Source organism: Typha latifolia, chromosome 10 (assembly GCF_019914945.1).
Source record: "Typha latifolia isolate L0001 chromosome 10, TyphaL0001v2, whole genome shotgun sequence".
NCBI classification, from domain to species: Eukaryota; Viridiplantae; Streptophyta; class Magnoliopsida; order Poales; family Typhaceae; genus Typha; species Typha latifolia.
In genome coordinates this window covers 1,825,932-1,838,635 of record NC_133095.1, presented here as the reverse complement: position 1 = coordinate 1,838,635, position 12,704 = coordinate 1,825,932, and the positions used below count along the sequence as shown (strand labels likewise).

The 12,704-nt window shown below is 38.3% G+C and overlaps 3 protein-coding genes, 1 non-coding gene and 1 pseudogene across 9 annotated transcripts; 2 read left to right on the top strand and 3 right to left on the bottom strand.

The window, feature by feature from the left end:
* Positions 1-149: 149 nt before the first annotated feature.
* Positions 150-1,463, top strand: LOC140796440 (probable ribose-5-phosphate isomerase 3, chloroplastic; annotated as a pseudogene).
* Positions 1,464-1,596: 133 nt separating this feature from the next.
* Positions 1,597-3,146, bottom strand: LOC140796088 (uncharacterized). Of its 3 annotated transcripts, XM_073148953.1 has the most exons (6): positions 2,919-3,146; positions 2,681-2,830; positions 2,506-2,589; positions 2,305-2,430; positions 2,116-2,211; positions 1,597-1,876 (listed from the first exon to the last, which is right to left on the bottom strand). In XM_073148953.1, the coding sequence occupies exons 1-6, from the start codon at positions 3,019-3,021 to the stop codon at positions 1,803-1,805; spliced, it is 633 nt and encodes a 210-aa protein (XP_073005054.1). In that variant the 5' UTR covers positions 3,022-3,146; the 3' UTR covers positions 1,597-1,802. The 3 variants fall into 3 exon arrangements, with proteins under 3 accessions (XP_073005054.1, XP_073005052.1, XP_073005053.1); XM_073148951.1 differs by having other exon boundaries at positions 2,305-2,589; positions 2,919-3,135; XM_073148952.1 differs by having other exon boundaries at positions 1,597-1,839; positions 2,305-2,589; positions 2,919-3,135.
* Positions 3,147-3,513: 367 nt separating this feature from the next.
* LOC140797089 (U1 spliceosomal RNA) lies at positions 3,514-3,674 on the bottom strand. The gene has a single exon (XR_012110581.1). It is a non-coding gene; the product is annotated as a U1 spliceosomal RNA (small nuclear RNA).
* Positions 3,675-4,523: 849 nt separating this feature from the next.
* LOC140796690 (protein IQ-DOMAIN 19-like) lies at positions 4,524-6,432 on the top strand. Its single transcript, XM_073149772.1, has 3 exons — positions 4,524-4,884; positions 5,204-5,440; positions 5,515-6,432. The coding sequence occupies exons 1-3, from the start codon at positions 4,627-4,629 to the stop codon at positions 6,025-6,027; spliced, it is 1,008 nt and encodes a 335-aa protein (XP_073005873.1). The 5' UTR covers positions 4,524-4,626; the 3' UTR covers positions 6,028-6,432.
* Positions 6,433-6,648: 216 nt separating this feature from the next.
* On the bottom strand, positions 6,649-11,219 carry LOC140796824 (serine/threonine-protein kinase Nek2-like). 4 transcript variants are annotated; one of them, XM_073149959.1, is made up of 15 exons: positions 10,854-11,219; positions 10,277-10,408; positions 10,069-10,135; positions 9,813-9,878; positions 9,670-9,716; positions 9,529-9,574; positions 9,338-9,418; positions 9,198-9,240; positions 9,037-9,086; positions 8,878-8,959; positions 8,743-8,792; positions 8,366-8,439; positions 8,206-8,257; positions 7,630-8,091; positions 6,649-7,436 (listed from the first exon to the last, which is right to left on the bottom strand). In XM_073149959.1, exons 2-15 carry the CDS (start codon positions 10,360-10,362, stop codon positions 6,849-6,851), a joined length of 1,794 nt encoding a protein of 597 aa, XP_073006060.1. In that variant the 5' UTR covers positions 10,363-10,408; positions 10,854-11,219; the 3' UTR covers positions 6,649-6,848. The 4 variants fall into 4 exon arrangements, with proteins under 4 accessions (XP_073006060.1, XP_073006063.1, XP_073006061.1 ...); XM_073149962.1 differs by having other exon boundaries at positions 9,653-9,716; positions 10,903-11,171; XM_073149960.1 differs by having other exon boundaries at positions 10,903-11,079.
* Between the last annotated feature and the right edge of the window lie 1,485 nt (positions 11,220-12,704).

Genomic DNA, 12,704 nt, shown 5'->3' with positions numbered 1-12,704 from the left:
TCAAGTCGTCGCTGAGATGGCATCATCGACTTTCTCAAATATTTACATTTCGCACCCTACATTTCGTGAATTTATGATTCTCTCGTCTGTCTATCTTAGAAATTTTTTACAATAATATAGATCAACATGCAAATACTGAAAGGTTAGGAATGGAACCGTAAATGTTGAAAATATAGGGCGTGGAATGTAATATTTCTTTAGTATCAAATATTATTTTCTCGAATGCGTTCCGTCTCCCTCTCCCCCTTCCACCGCCACATTAACCCAAGACGATCTTAAGAAGGTCGCCGCCGTCAAGGCCGTTGAGTACATCGGCAGAAGCGTGGTCCTTGGCCTAGGCACTGGATCCACCGCTGCTTCGTCTTTGCAGAGATCGGTACATTGCTAACCGCCTGTAAGCTTACCGAATCGTCGGTATGCCCACGTCGAACAGGACCTTTGAGTAGGCGCAGTCACTCGGAATTCCTCTCTCCACTCTCGACGAGCACCCAAGGCTTGATCTTGCCATTGATAGCGCCGACGAGGTTATCATTGCTGCTTTCTTTCGGAATCACAACTACCCATCTGGGAATTTTTAGGTTTTCGGAGGAAAGATGAGATAATTGCACAAAGAATTTGTTGATTCGGAATCACAGGATTGGTAGATGGCACATCTGATGACCTTTAGATTGTTAGCATGTTCTGCTTTCAGAATTTCTACTGAATCGGATGGCAGGACCATTGAGTAGAATTGGATAAGTGATTGAGTATAATCTAGTAAATTAATTACTAACTACCACCTTATTGAGTTCTTTAGAAAGATCGGAGTGTGTTGCAAAGTTTTTAGGAAGGTTAATTATGAACCTGTGTTACAAATGGCCAACGCTAGTTTTGAATCTTTTATCTGACCTCATCTGGTTTGCAGAAGACTTCTATATCACATATAAGATAGTTATCTACATTAAGTTTACATATGTTTCTGCTCATCTACTTAAATGATGTCTCGTATGCACTAGTTATAAATGGCATAAGAAACATATATGTTGACAATTGATCTTTCTTGATCTAAATTTCATACAACTTGTTAAAACAGGTGGATCCAGATCTTAATCTCATCCACTTCTTTGGGAGAAGATGGTTGAATCTTCATCCGAGAAATTTGATGTGGCTGTCGATGAGACGAAACTTGTAAGTGGTTATTCTTACAAGATTGCAAGTATTGTTTAAAGAAGCAGGACGTGAGGTGAAACTCAGATTGGATGCAGATGGGAAGCCTTATGTTTCGGATAATTCAAACCATAAGGATGCAACTGCGGCAGGAAAAGAAATTTCAGGTCCTGAAGAGATTGTTTGAGCATGGTCTGTTTGTAGGCATAGCAATCGCAGTATAATTGCAGGAAAAGATGGAGTCAGTGTGGAGGCAAAATCCGTTTTTTCGGGATAGGGTTAGTGTCTAAAATTAAATGTCGCTATAATTGACTAACAGGAGAGCGACGATAGTCGACGGATCAAAATAAGATGCAAGTTTTGCTTCAGTTCTTTTTCCGTTCAGTTTGTTGGATTTGCTTCCCTCATTTGTTCTCTTCTGGAGAATGCCAATGGATACAAAGAGAGCAATTCAAATCAAGTGATTTGCATTATGTGATTCTGATTCAAGAACAGTGATAGTTAACAAATAGAACAAGAGTAAAAGATAGAGAAGGAATATTATACTTCTGTACTGTTACTCTTCTTTCTAGTACAATGTGCTATTCGACTATCAAAATTGCAAGCAAGACTCGGAATGATACTGCCAATAGATGAATAGCCTCCAAATGATGCTTTCAGAAGTTTATCCATACTGCTAGATACATCACCCAGCTGTAGAACCACAGAGAGCTTGTTGTAAGAGTTGAAGCTGGCAAAGAAATGCACCAATTCAGTCCCAATTTTCCAACTTCCTTGGACAAGACCTCTAATCCAACGCAGAATTTGGAGGGATATAAAGGCAATAAAGGAGCATTTAGAAGTAAAGGATCATAGTTACATTACTGAAGGGGAGAATTTTGAGACAAGAAGATTGATGTGATATTATTATTTTTTCTACTTAGCTTTGTGATGAAATAAGGTAGAAAAGAATTGGACAACCACTCTAACCTCTGCCATTGTGTTCAAAAAAGTTAGGTGAAGCGGTTGGAGAAGAGGAGTTTGACAAAGTAAACCCCAACACTGCACAATCTGCGGTAATTCTACCTGCAAATGCCATATATTACCTCATTATATATAACCATCTGAATCCAAATAATCTTCTTCTTTTTAAGCTAGTAAGCAAATAGAGTTTGTTACACTTCTTGAAGCATGGGAGGGTTGAGATGTTCAAGAGGTTGCTGTAACCCTCTCTGCACTCGCAACGGTGCTCGAAATCGGATGTCTTGATGCACGTGCCGCTCCCGCAGAAGGACCACAAGCATGCTAATGGAGAAGAAAAGAAAAGATGAGTTACAATGATCATATGATAATGCTGAGAAGATGATATGACGAAATTACGATCAAAGATGGACGTGTGAGAAATTGATGGAAAGGGAGTTCTTGGAGGCATGGAATCATTGTAGCAGGCCGAGTCAAAGGTACCTGAATAAGAAATAAGGGAATTATTATAAGAAATAAGTTGAAGAAATCTATAGCTCAAACCAGTTAAACAGAGGAAGAAGAGATTTCGCACAGTTTGGGATAATGCATGGGAGGAACCTAAGGTGATCATCGAACTGGAGCTGAGTCCAGCCATTATCACACTCGCACTCGAACCCGAAAACGCCATCCTCTGCAACCTTGCACCTACCCTTTCCGCACTCCACGCCATTGCAGATACCATCTTCACAAAAGAATCAAAACAGAGATAACTTTTGCATTATAGTGATCAATTGGCAAAACTAGTGGATAGAGAGGGGTAGGAGTTGTACTTAGTATAGGAGACAGAACATCTTCTGTGGCTGCTGCTTTTGGTGGCCATGAGGGAGAAATGGCAGGGATGAGTAAGAAAACAGCAACCATGGACCAATCCATTTGTTATCTCCTAATGAAACTAAGAGAAGAAGAGGGAGGAAATGGAGGATGAGATAGATAGGTTGTTAGTGGTAGGAGAGGGGAGGAGGGGAGGTTGAAACGGTTGGGAGGACTGATAAGGACTCGGGAAAAGTTTTGGAATTTGAACTCTCCTTAAATTTTCAAGTTCCTACTTTCCAAGTTCCTATTGACCAAGTCAAGAGTGCAACGGGAGTTTGTCAACGAATCCAGTGAATTCAAATTATTTCAGTGCGAAAAATAAATTCAAAATTTACCACATTATTCACTCAAGCATTTTCATTTTACCTTTTTTTTTTTAAATTATCCTTTTTTAATTTAACTCGAGACATTAAAAATAGAGTATAAAAACCAAATGATAAATACCAATTAATAAAATGCGACAAGACAAGTATTTGAGATAAATTTGTATAAATTTCAAAATCTTAATTAATTGACATTAACTACAACCAAAATTTGTAAGTTCGCATTAGGTAGGGGCCGCGCGAACGCGTACCCCCTCGACCACAAATTATGACGTCCACTCTCCCAATTTAGGGAGATGGTAAGCCAGGGCTCCTCCCACGTGCAATGGAGGCCCCTAACCTAGGCCATGAGCCTTCTTGATCGTCCATAGACCCCGTCCAGGTAAGTATGGAACACCGGTGCCGTCCCTTCCTATATATATGCTCCCCACTTGTGTTATGCTCTTCCATCCTCCGATGTGGGACTAAAATACTTCGACCCTTTGCAATATGACCCAGTACACGGGACCCACGTTTAATGACCTATCATGAGAGGAATCAACCGACACGTCAGCGCTGATTCCCACGTGGCGTTCTGAACCATCCATTAATCTTCGAATTAACTCGCCACCTCAGTGACCCTAACCTTCCCACATTAGATCCGAAATTATTAGGGAGTGGATGTTCTACAACCTCGACTGCAGGAATTATATATAAACTGGTTATTTTAATAGAGATTTTTACATAACTGCCATTAAAAACTTTTCAAAAATATCAAAGCTGCTGCTACATCCTTAAAAATATCATAATAAAAATTAAATCTTTGATTTCAAAAGACTATTTTCCCTTCTATAAATTATTTAAAATAATTTAAAAACTATCTATCTAAATTTTAAGAAAGAAAGATATGTTATAGTCATTGATTTATATTTGTTAATTTTAATAATCATAAGTTAGGAATATCCCGTTAAAAACTTAATCATAATGTCAATTAGTGAAGTAAAAATATTTTAATGGTAATTATAATATTTTAAAGAATGCAATTGCAAATATGTAAAAAAAAACTCTATTTAATATGAAATTCCTGCATGTGGGAATGCAGGAGATTGGCGTAAAATCAATTAGTAGTTGGTTGGTGACACAGAAAAGATGGGCAGTTAATAGAGTTGAAAAAATGTTGGTCAAAGAAATCAAACGATTCAAATCTACCATTGCCAGGGATAATTTCCCTGCAGAATAAAACACCCAAGAAATGATCACGAGAAGTTACGGCATGAGCCGGAAGTAGGATAAAACTGCGGAATAGAAAGAGAATAACTAAATTCCAAATTTCTTATCTTTCGTTATAATTCAACAGGAGGCAATGGGAAAGACAGCAAAATGGCTCAAGAGCTTTCTAACTGGAAAGAAGGAGAAGGAGAAGGAGAAGGAGAAGCGGAACTGCGAGAACCAACCGTGTCCATTGCCTGCAGAGAAGAGGAGATGGAGCTTTCGTCGATCTGCGGTAGAAGGGAAGGATCAGAGAAGCCATGCCATGACAGTGGCAAAGGCTACAAGGAGAAACATTGCTGCTGAGGATGTGGCTGCTGTCAGAATACAATCTATATTCCGAGCTTATCTGGTAGAGTCTTAACTTTTACTTGTTCAAAAGAATTTTTCATTATCTAGAACTATGATTTCATAGCATCTAGATTGTACGAAGCAAATAATCTATTAGTAAAGAAGTGTTTATAGACAGAATGCAGACTAAATTGTGCAAAGGAATGTAACTCTGCACATCTTTATTTTGTAGTAACTTTAATGTTGACATGAAAATAAAATGAATGTTCTGAAATTTTCATCAGAAATCTGAAACCTCTACATGAGTGGTCCTAAAAAATGTATGACATGATGCTGCAGAATGCAGTCATTTATGCAAAATTATTCAACCCTTTATGCAGGCTAAGAAAGCTCTATATGCATTGAGAGGTTTTGTGAAATTGCAAGCTCTGATAAGAGGACAACTAGTGAGGAAGCAAGCCACTACTACTCTTCGTCGCATGAGGGCTTTAATGTTTCTCCAAGCTAAAGCTAGTTCTCAGAGGATGCAAATGCTAGAAGAAGAGAGAAATAACTTACAGAGGCAATCCATCAGAAGGATTAGATCACTACACTATCCTCACCTACATCAATCATCTGTAAGTACCTTCAATTGCCAATACTACTGTCATAGCTTGCACAATAGATTCTTACCTTCAATTCTTGAATGCAGATGGAAGGGAAGGCAGAGGACAATGTGAAAATTGTAGAGATAGATAATGGATATAATAGGGGCAGTTCAAAGAGTAGATATAGCTATTTAACAGCACAAGTTAAAAGTACTCATCATAGCTTATCTGAATACTGCAATGGAAGTTATTCCAAGGTTGTTGTAAGCCAACAGCTCTCACCAACTCCATCAGCCTTAACTGACATGAGCCCGAGAATTTTCAGCAACCGCCTCGAAGAATTATCCTTTGCCACAGCACAGAGCAGCCCTTACTTCTCTTCAGCATCTTATGTATGTATTCCAATCTCTCGAAACAACTATGCCTTCTCTCCTAATTACATGGCCGACACAGAGTCATCGAGGGCTAAGGCTCGATCGCAGAGTGCACCGAAGATGCGACCTGAGTCATGCGAGAGGCCATTAAACAGAAGGAGAGCATCAATGGAGTGGCCAAACATCCCTAGAGCTGCTGCGCAAATGCAACGGTCGTCTTTGCGTATCGGCTCACCAGCTTAAGAGGCAGTGGATGCAAATCTATGAGCAGTGTAATGAAACAAGAAAAAATCCAGATCTCTAGTAGCATATGAGGCTGGTGTGAATTGATACATGAAGCTCTCTGTTGATGTTGTACCTAGTGACCTTGTTAGACATACAATATGCATCTCAATTTGTTTTCAGGTTCGTGGGAAAAGATAGCCTACTAATATGACATCCCTATCATATAATGTAATTTGAAATGCCTACTGTCAAAGATGAAGGTTCGCTCATGCTTTCGAAGATGAAGGTACCTAAGAGTTCAGTTGTTACCAAAGGTTTTTGTTTTCTTAATGTTATTTGCAGGGGAATTTAAGTAGAAAAACTTTACTGTATCAGTTTTGTATTGATCGAAAACGATTATGTAATTTAATGAAGTTATCAGCTTATTTCTAGAATTCATAGATCACCTTCAATTTGCTCAGTAGTAGGGATTATGTTTACTATGGACCCAAAACTTCATAATCCAGTTAACTTCCAATAAAAATTGCAGCATTTGCTGCTGTAGTTCTTTCTTGCTCGAAAGGCATTAATATCTGGTTCAAGATGACCTCTTCCAGCCAAATTATTGCCAAAATTTCCTCATATGACCTGGGCAAGGTGTAGAAGCAAAGAAATCTCTATAATGTACTACAACGGATAAGGCACCAAAAACAGTAAGGCTGATAGAAAGATACAAGTTTATAGCTACACATCAGACTACATCTTGAGTCTAAAGTACAAAACTGATGCAGTAAGTTCTGAGGCACCTAGTGTTAACATGGGTAGCAATCTAAACAGCAGAGAGCACAATAGCTCCTCAGTTACACCCCAGTTTCTTTGAAGCTCTTTGTCAACCATATGGCCGTCTCTCTAGGAGAAACCTTGCCAGGACCAAATGGTTTCAGAAGGATCCCCAGCTCTTCAAACCTCTCCTGCTGTAATAACTGTGCGCTGAACTCGAGCAATCCCTCCAAAGCCTCAGCTCTCTGCTGGTATGATGAGGTGTCAAACCTCCTCTGCCTTGAATCTGAGGATCCCCTGCTTGAAGCATCCGCAGCAGTAGGATAGCGGTCAGAAGAATCGCTACCATTTTCTCCTTCTGTTCGAAATATTTGAATGGTACATTTATCCTTTGTGATGGACCGATCAACAAAGTGTGGGGTGGCAGAGGAGCCATGAGCTGATGATAGCTTGTGAATAGAGAATAAAGGGTCTTCAGAAGAAGCCAATGGGAATTCAGCAATTCTATCTATTCGAGGCGCGTTAACTGAAATATCAGGGGATTCCACCCGGTGGAGAATGCTGATATTTCGCCTTTGAGGAGTTTCGAATGCTGCAAAAGGCAGAGATACTCTTCGAGAAGGTTGAGCAGTTCTATCAGCTGGAGTCCGTGATGACTGGAGCTGGCACTGTGAACACAAGAATTAGAGTGAATAAGTGCCACATTTAGAAACTGTAAGAACTCCAATTGGCCAGTAACTTAACATGACCTCTACATCAAAAATCCGTAGCCATTCCAGCTTAATCATTAAAAAAATAAAAGTGATAGATTTTGTCATTATCACCCTTAGCACAGGCCCTAAGACATATATGCAGTTGTACCTCTTTATCATTTGTTCTGGTATGGAATGTTTTTGATGGGTCTGACTGCCTTCTTGATGTAGTGAAGTTCTTAGGAGTATATCTAGGGGTCTTTGTGATATCCAAATTCTTCTCCTTGACTGCCTTGTCAACACCTCTCTCTCCAACTTGGTTACTGCCGACAGATAATTCTTTTGCCCTTTGATTTGTATAATTTGAATAGTCTTTTATACTTCGTGTAGAACTTATAGAATCCCGTCCAGCAGAAGGATTGTTAAGTTTGAGAATCCGCTCATTTGCAAAAGAGTGCCTTTTCTCCTTGTCCTTGCACACTGAATCATCTTCAGCATCAGGAAAGCTAATCCTTTTGACCTGATTGCTTGCAGTAAGCTGGAGAGGAACCATGCTGCGGGTAGGACTAGACTTAAGATGGACTTGAAGTACATAGGCCTGAAGATGTGGATGTTTGAGAAGTTCTGCAGCCTGGAATTTAAACAAGAAAAGGTATTAAAATCATCTGTACTCAGAGATGCATGTACATATGCATATCTAAAGCATTAAACAAAAGAAAATGATATTGCCTAGATAAGTACATACACCTGGCCTGTGTTCTGGGCTTTTCCGCAACATGCTTTTAATAAGTCCCCTACTGCATGAAACAATCAATAATTTGTAGCAGAATATTAGAACACAGATTGAAGAAAAATTTAGGAGAAAACTTAACAAGAACTTGAAACAGACTTGGCTAAGTGCTTACAATCCGCCAGAATATTTAGTGGGTAGAGGAGCCACAATAGACTTGTTAATTTTGTTTATCAATGCTTGCATATCCTTGCAAAATAGAAATGTCATGTCATTCACAGATTACAGCATAATCAGAGATAAAATTATTATTAAAATGTGACAAGCAGTTCATAAAATTAGCAAACCTAGAATATACAAATCTTTGCTGTTTCTTTCTCAACAGAGAATAAAAACATCAACTCAAATATGCAAGAAATTGACCTCATATCAACAACTAAATTCCAAACTCCAAAAGATATAACATTTACAGTTTTCCAGACTAAATAATGTAGGAAAAACTAAGGAATAGCACTAATTAAAAAATAAAAATTGAGAAATGCCACAACTTACAAAAGCTTTAAATGCGGGCCTAAGGGCAGTCATTTCATATATGCAGCATCCTGGATATCAGAGAGATTAAGTGACATGGATCTTATGAAACCGAAAAGTGCTGAATGTATGTTAACTCGTGAACATGCACTTCACCTAGAGACCATATATCAGATTTAGATCCATATGGTACATCAGCAAGAAGTTCTGGGCACATGTAGCTGGGAGTTCCAACAACCTTTGTTAAGAGAAAGCAAACATCAGGAAGAAACCTTATAAATAAACTTGTAGGTATAAATCTAGTCAAGAACTCACTGATGAAGCCAAATCATCTGAAGTCAATACTTTAGCAAGCCCAAAATCACCTGCAAATGACATCCAAAAATGGAATTCTTCAAACTAGAATCTTTGAACTCATAAAGAATGCAACTTAGCATGACAATAAAATATTGCATTAGCATAAAACAGCATCTTACCAAGCCGAATGTTTTGATCTTTTGTAAGAAATATATTTGAACACTGAAACAATATGGGAGTGCTGTCAGTAAACAGCTTCAAAGATTTGCTTATGGAAAATCTAAGTGGTCAATACTAGTATCACTATATTATCACTAACCTTTACATCACGATGAAGAATATGACTGGCATGCAAGTAATCAAGGGCCATAAGGAGCTGTACAAGCCACTTACAAAGCTTCTGTAAACAGACAAGAGAAACCCTCGTCAATACAAACTGGATAACACGGTTAGAAGCATCATGCTTGGTCAGAAAAAACCGTTAGGAACTTTACAATTCAAGTTAACAACCTCTTCAGGGAAAAGATTTCCATTGGCCTTCTTTATAGCTTCTGCCCTGTAAAATTGTACGGAGATGTTACAGCTTTGTCCAAGGATTTCAGAGTCAAAGAGAAGAACTTAATACTTATTTCACCTCATAAAGATACATACATGTCCCCACCCTCACAGTAACCAATTATAATGCACACATAGCAACCCTGCAGTCAGTAACAGTTGCAGTTATAGATAGAAATGATTATGCCAATAATAGGATACAAGCTGCTCCTGTGAAGATAAAGAGACCAGATGTTTACCTTCTCTACCCAGGAATCTTTATACTCAACAATAAAAGGGTTATTCACTTTAGATATAAGCTCCATCTGCAAAAGCAAATAGAATATTTGTTTCCATTGATTGAAAATAGGTTGATTCAAAACTAGCATATATCTTTGTAGATAGAGTTACAAACTATGAACTACTAGAGAGCTTGAACCAACTTTCTGATCCTAAATACGTGATTTGGCCGACTAATATTTGCAAGTAATAGCTAGTGTTCTGTCCGATGCTTACTTCCTGGTGGGCGGACCTACGGCATCGATCTGTCTGTCGAGCAAGCCGAATCTTCTTTAAAACATACCTGAAACCAGTAGCGGAGCACAGCTTAGAAAGCTCAATACACTTGCCAAAATACCGGAGGCCTAAATGCGCAAGGAGATGAAGATAAATTAAGAACCAGCAAAAACCCAAATGATGGAATTGGCACCGGTGGCTCCCTCACCTCTTCTTCTCAACCTTATGCCTCACTAGAAGTGCAGAACCAAATGCTCCCTTCCCTATCTGCTCCAAAACCTCATACTGATCCATATTCGGATCACGTTTCACTTCCAAGAGTTCCCAAAATCACTGCAACCTAGTAGAAATTCAACAAAAGGATAGCCCATTTCATAAAATTAAAATTTCTTCAATGAAATGTGCAATTTTTACTTCAAAACTTCCCACTTAGATACACTCACACACACCGAAAAAGAAATGAAGGCCACGGTTTCAAGCTAAAAAAAAACAAAGCATTCATCAGTTATAAGCCACGTCAAACATTCCCATGTAATTTCTCCCAGAGTTATGTCCAAAAAAACAAAAACAAAATCTCCCAGAAAAAGAAGAAAATCGTACAAGAAATCAGTAGCTATCATTCCAAGTGTGAGAAAGGCAAATGCCGTTCGATTTGGGCCAAACCCCAACGGAGAAATGGGCACGAAGTGCCAAAATCACTTCTTTAAAAAGGAACTGACGAACCCCGCCGCAAATGGATGCGCATTGTAGAAAAGAAGTGGTAAAAGAACTGAGTTTTTCGGTACCTTGATCACTGAGATCCCTACGAAGAACCAGTAGGAGAAGAGATCTCACCAGGAACAACAACGAGACTACGCGTTGGAGGCGGGTCTTCTTCCGTTGCTCCCATTTTAGAGAAAATAAAAAAAGAAGTGAGACAGAAGAGGAGGGCGCCAAAGAGGGGGTGAAAAGGAGAAGAAGATCGTGGCTTTCAAAGTATAGAAGGAACGAGTTGGAACAAACACAGCAGTCGACGTGAGAGAGAGAGAGAGAGAGAGAGAGAGAGAGAGAGAGAGAGAGAGACTGTGCTTGGAGATGCGACGGTGAGGTCAAAAATCATGTGCATGTATGAATTTGCGAAATGAGAGAGGTGGAAACCGTGGGACGACAGCAGATGTCAGACGTTTCTCGAACACCCTTCATATCACGGGTTGCCGTGAATCACTAGGTCTTGGTTCACGAAGTGAGATCCAATGAGGTACCGTATAATTGTTGTAAAGTAATTGCAGCACTCCAGATGCACGTTTTCCCGAATCTTAACGCAAGGTAAGCACAAAGATCGGGATTCACTCCGAGCTGGCCTGTTCAGATCTATACGATCAATGACCAGCATGGACGGACGGATTAGCTCGCACCAAATTTATCCGTAAAAAATCCCTTTTTATCTCAATTCTTTTCACAAAATGGGTGTTAAAACCCCTTGGGATTTAAGAAAAAAAACGATAAACCTAGTTTAATAATCTTTTTTAGCGTTAGGTGCGATAAAAAAATATGGGATAATGTCTGAATTATCCTATTTTAGGAAAAGACCAATTTGCGCATCTCAAATACTTTTATACCCAAATATTTATTTATATTTTTATTTATATACTATTTACAGTGTTGCATCCTGTTAGATTCATATTGTCATATTGAACATCATAATGCTATAAAATTATAATATACTTAATAATATTTTATAATATCTATGTAGTGAAAAAAAAAATTATGGGATGTGGATCAGTATTACCATGAGTAGTTAATAAATAATTATAAAATAAAATTATAAGACTATGTATCTAGTTATATGAAACTAAAGAAGAGATATTAAATTTAATTGGATTATTTTTATCTTCTATCCTAACTATCAAAATCAAACACCATTTTTATTTCTTATGTTTTAATTAATTATTAGATTTATCGTTCTTAATGCTACTGTATCTTATCCGGTGATTATCCTATATTTTTAACCCCATCTCTTCTTCTTTTTTAAATCCCAATCTCTTTTTTTTTTAAACTCATAGCCAAATAAGTCTTTCATTCAATGGTTCAGCACATGAATTTATTGTTCTTGCCGATGAGTTAGCTTAATAAGCTAGAAAAACTATATGATTTATTTAATTTAAGAAATATAGTTACTTAAACATATCTATGCCAACTCTCAATTAGACAAACAAAATAAGTGTGGGGCCCATAAGAGCCCCAATATCAGTAAGCTAATAATGGTAAACACGAAAATACAAATATTATTTACAATTGGCAAATGATATAAGGTAGAGTATTTGGATCCCAGTGTGGTGGTAAGTACCCAAAAAGGAGGAAGACAAGAGGATAATAGAGTTCGGAAGGTCATCAGATATGATGTTGTCATAGCATAGCATAGCATAGCATAGCAATGCTCCTTAAAAGATAAAAACAACATCAAATGGCAGACACGTCTCTTTTGTTTCCTTCTGCTCCTTTGCAGAGCTGCAGTGATGTTTCCATGCCAATATAATATGGCATAGGTTCTTAATCGCAAAGATTACATCTACGCATATACATGTAGAATAGGCTTCAATATTTTAATAACAAGTTCTCTTTTTTCCTTTGCCAGCTTTGGCACGGGAAACGGAGGA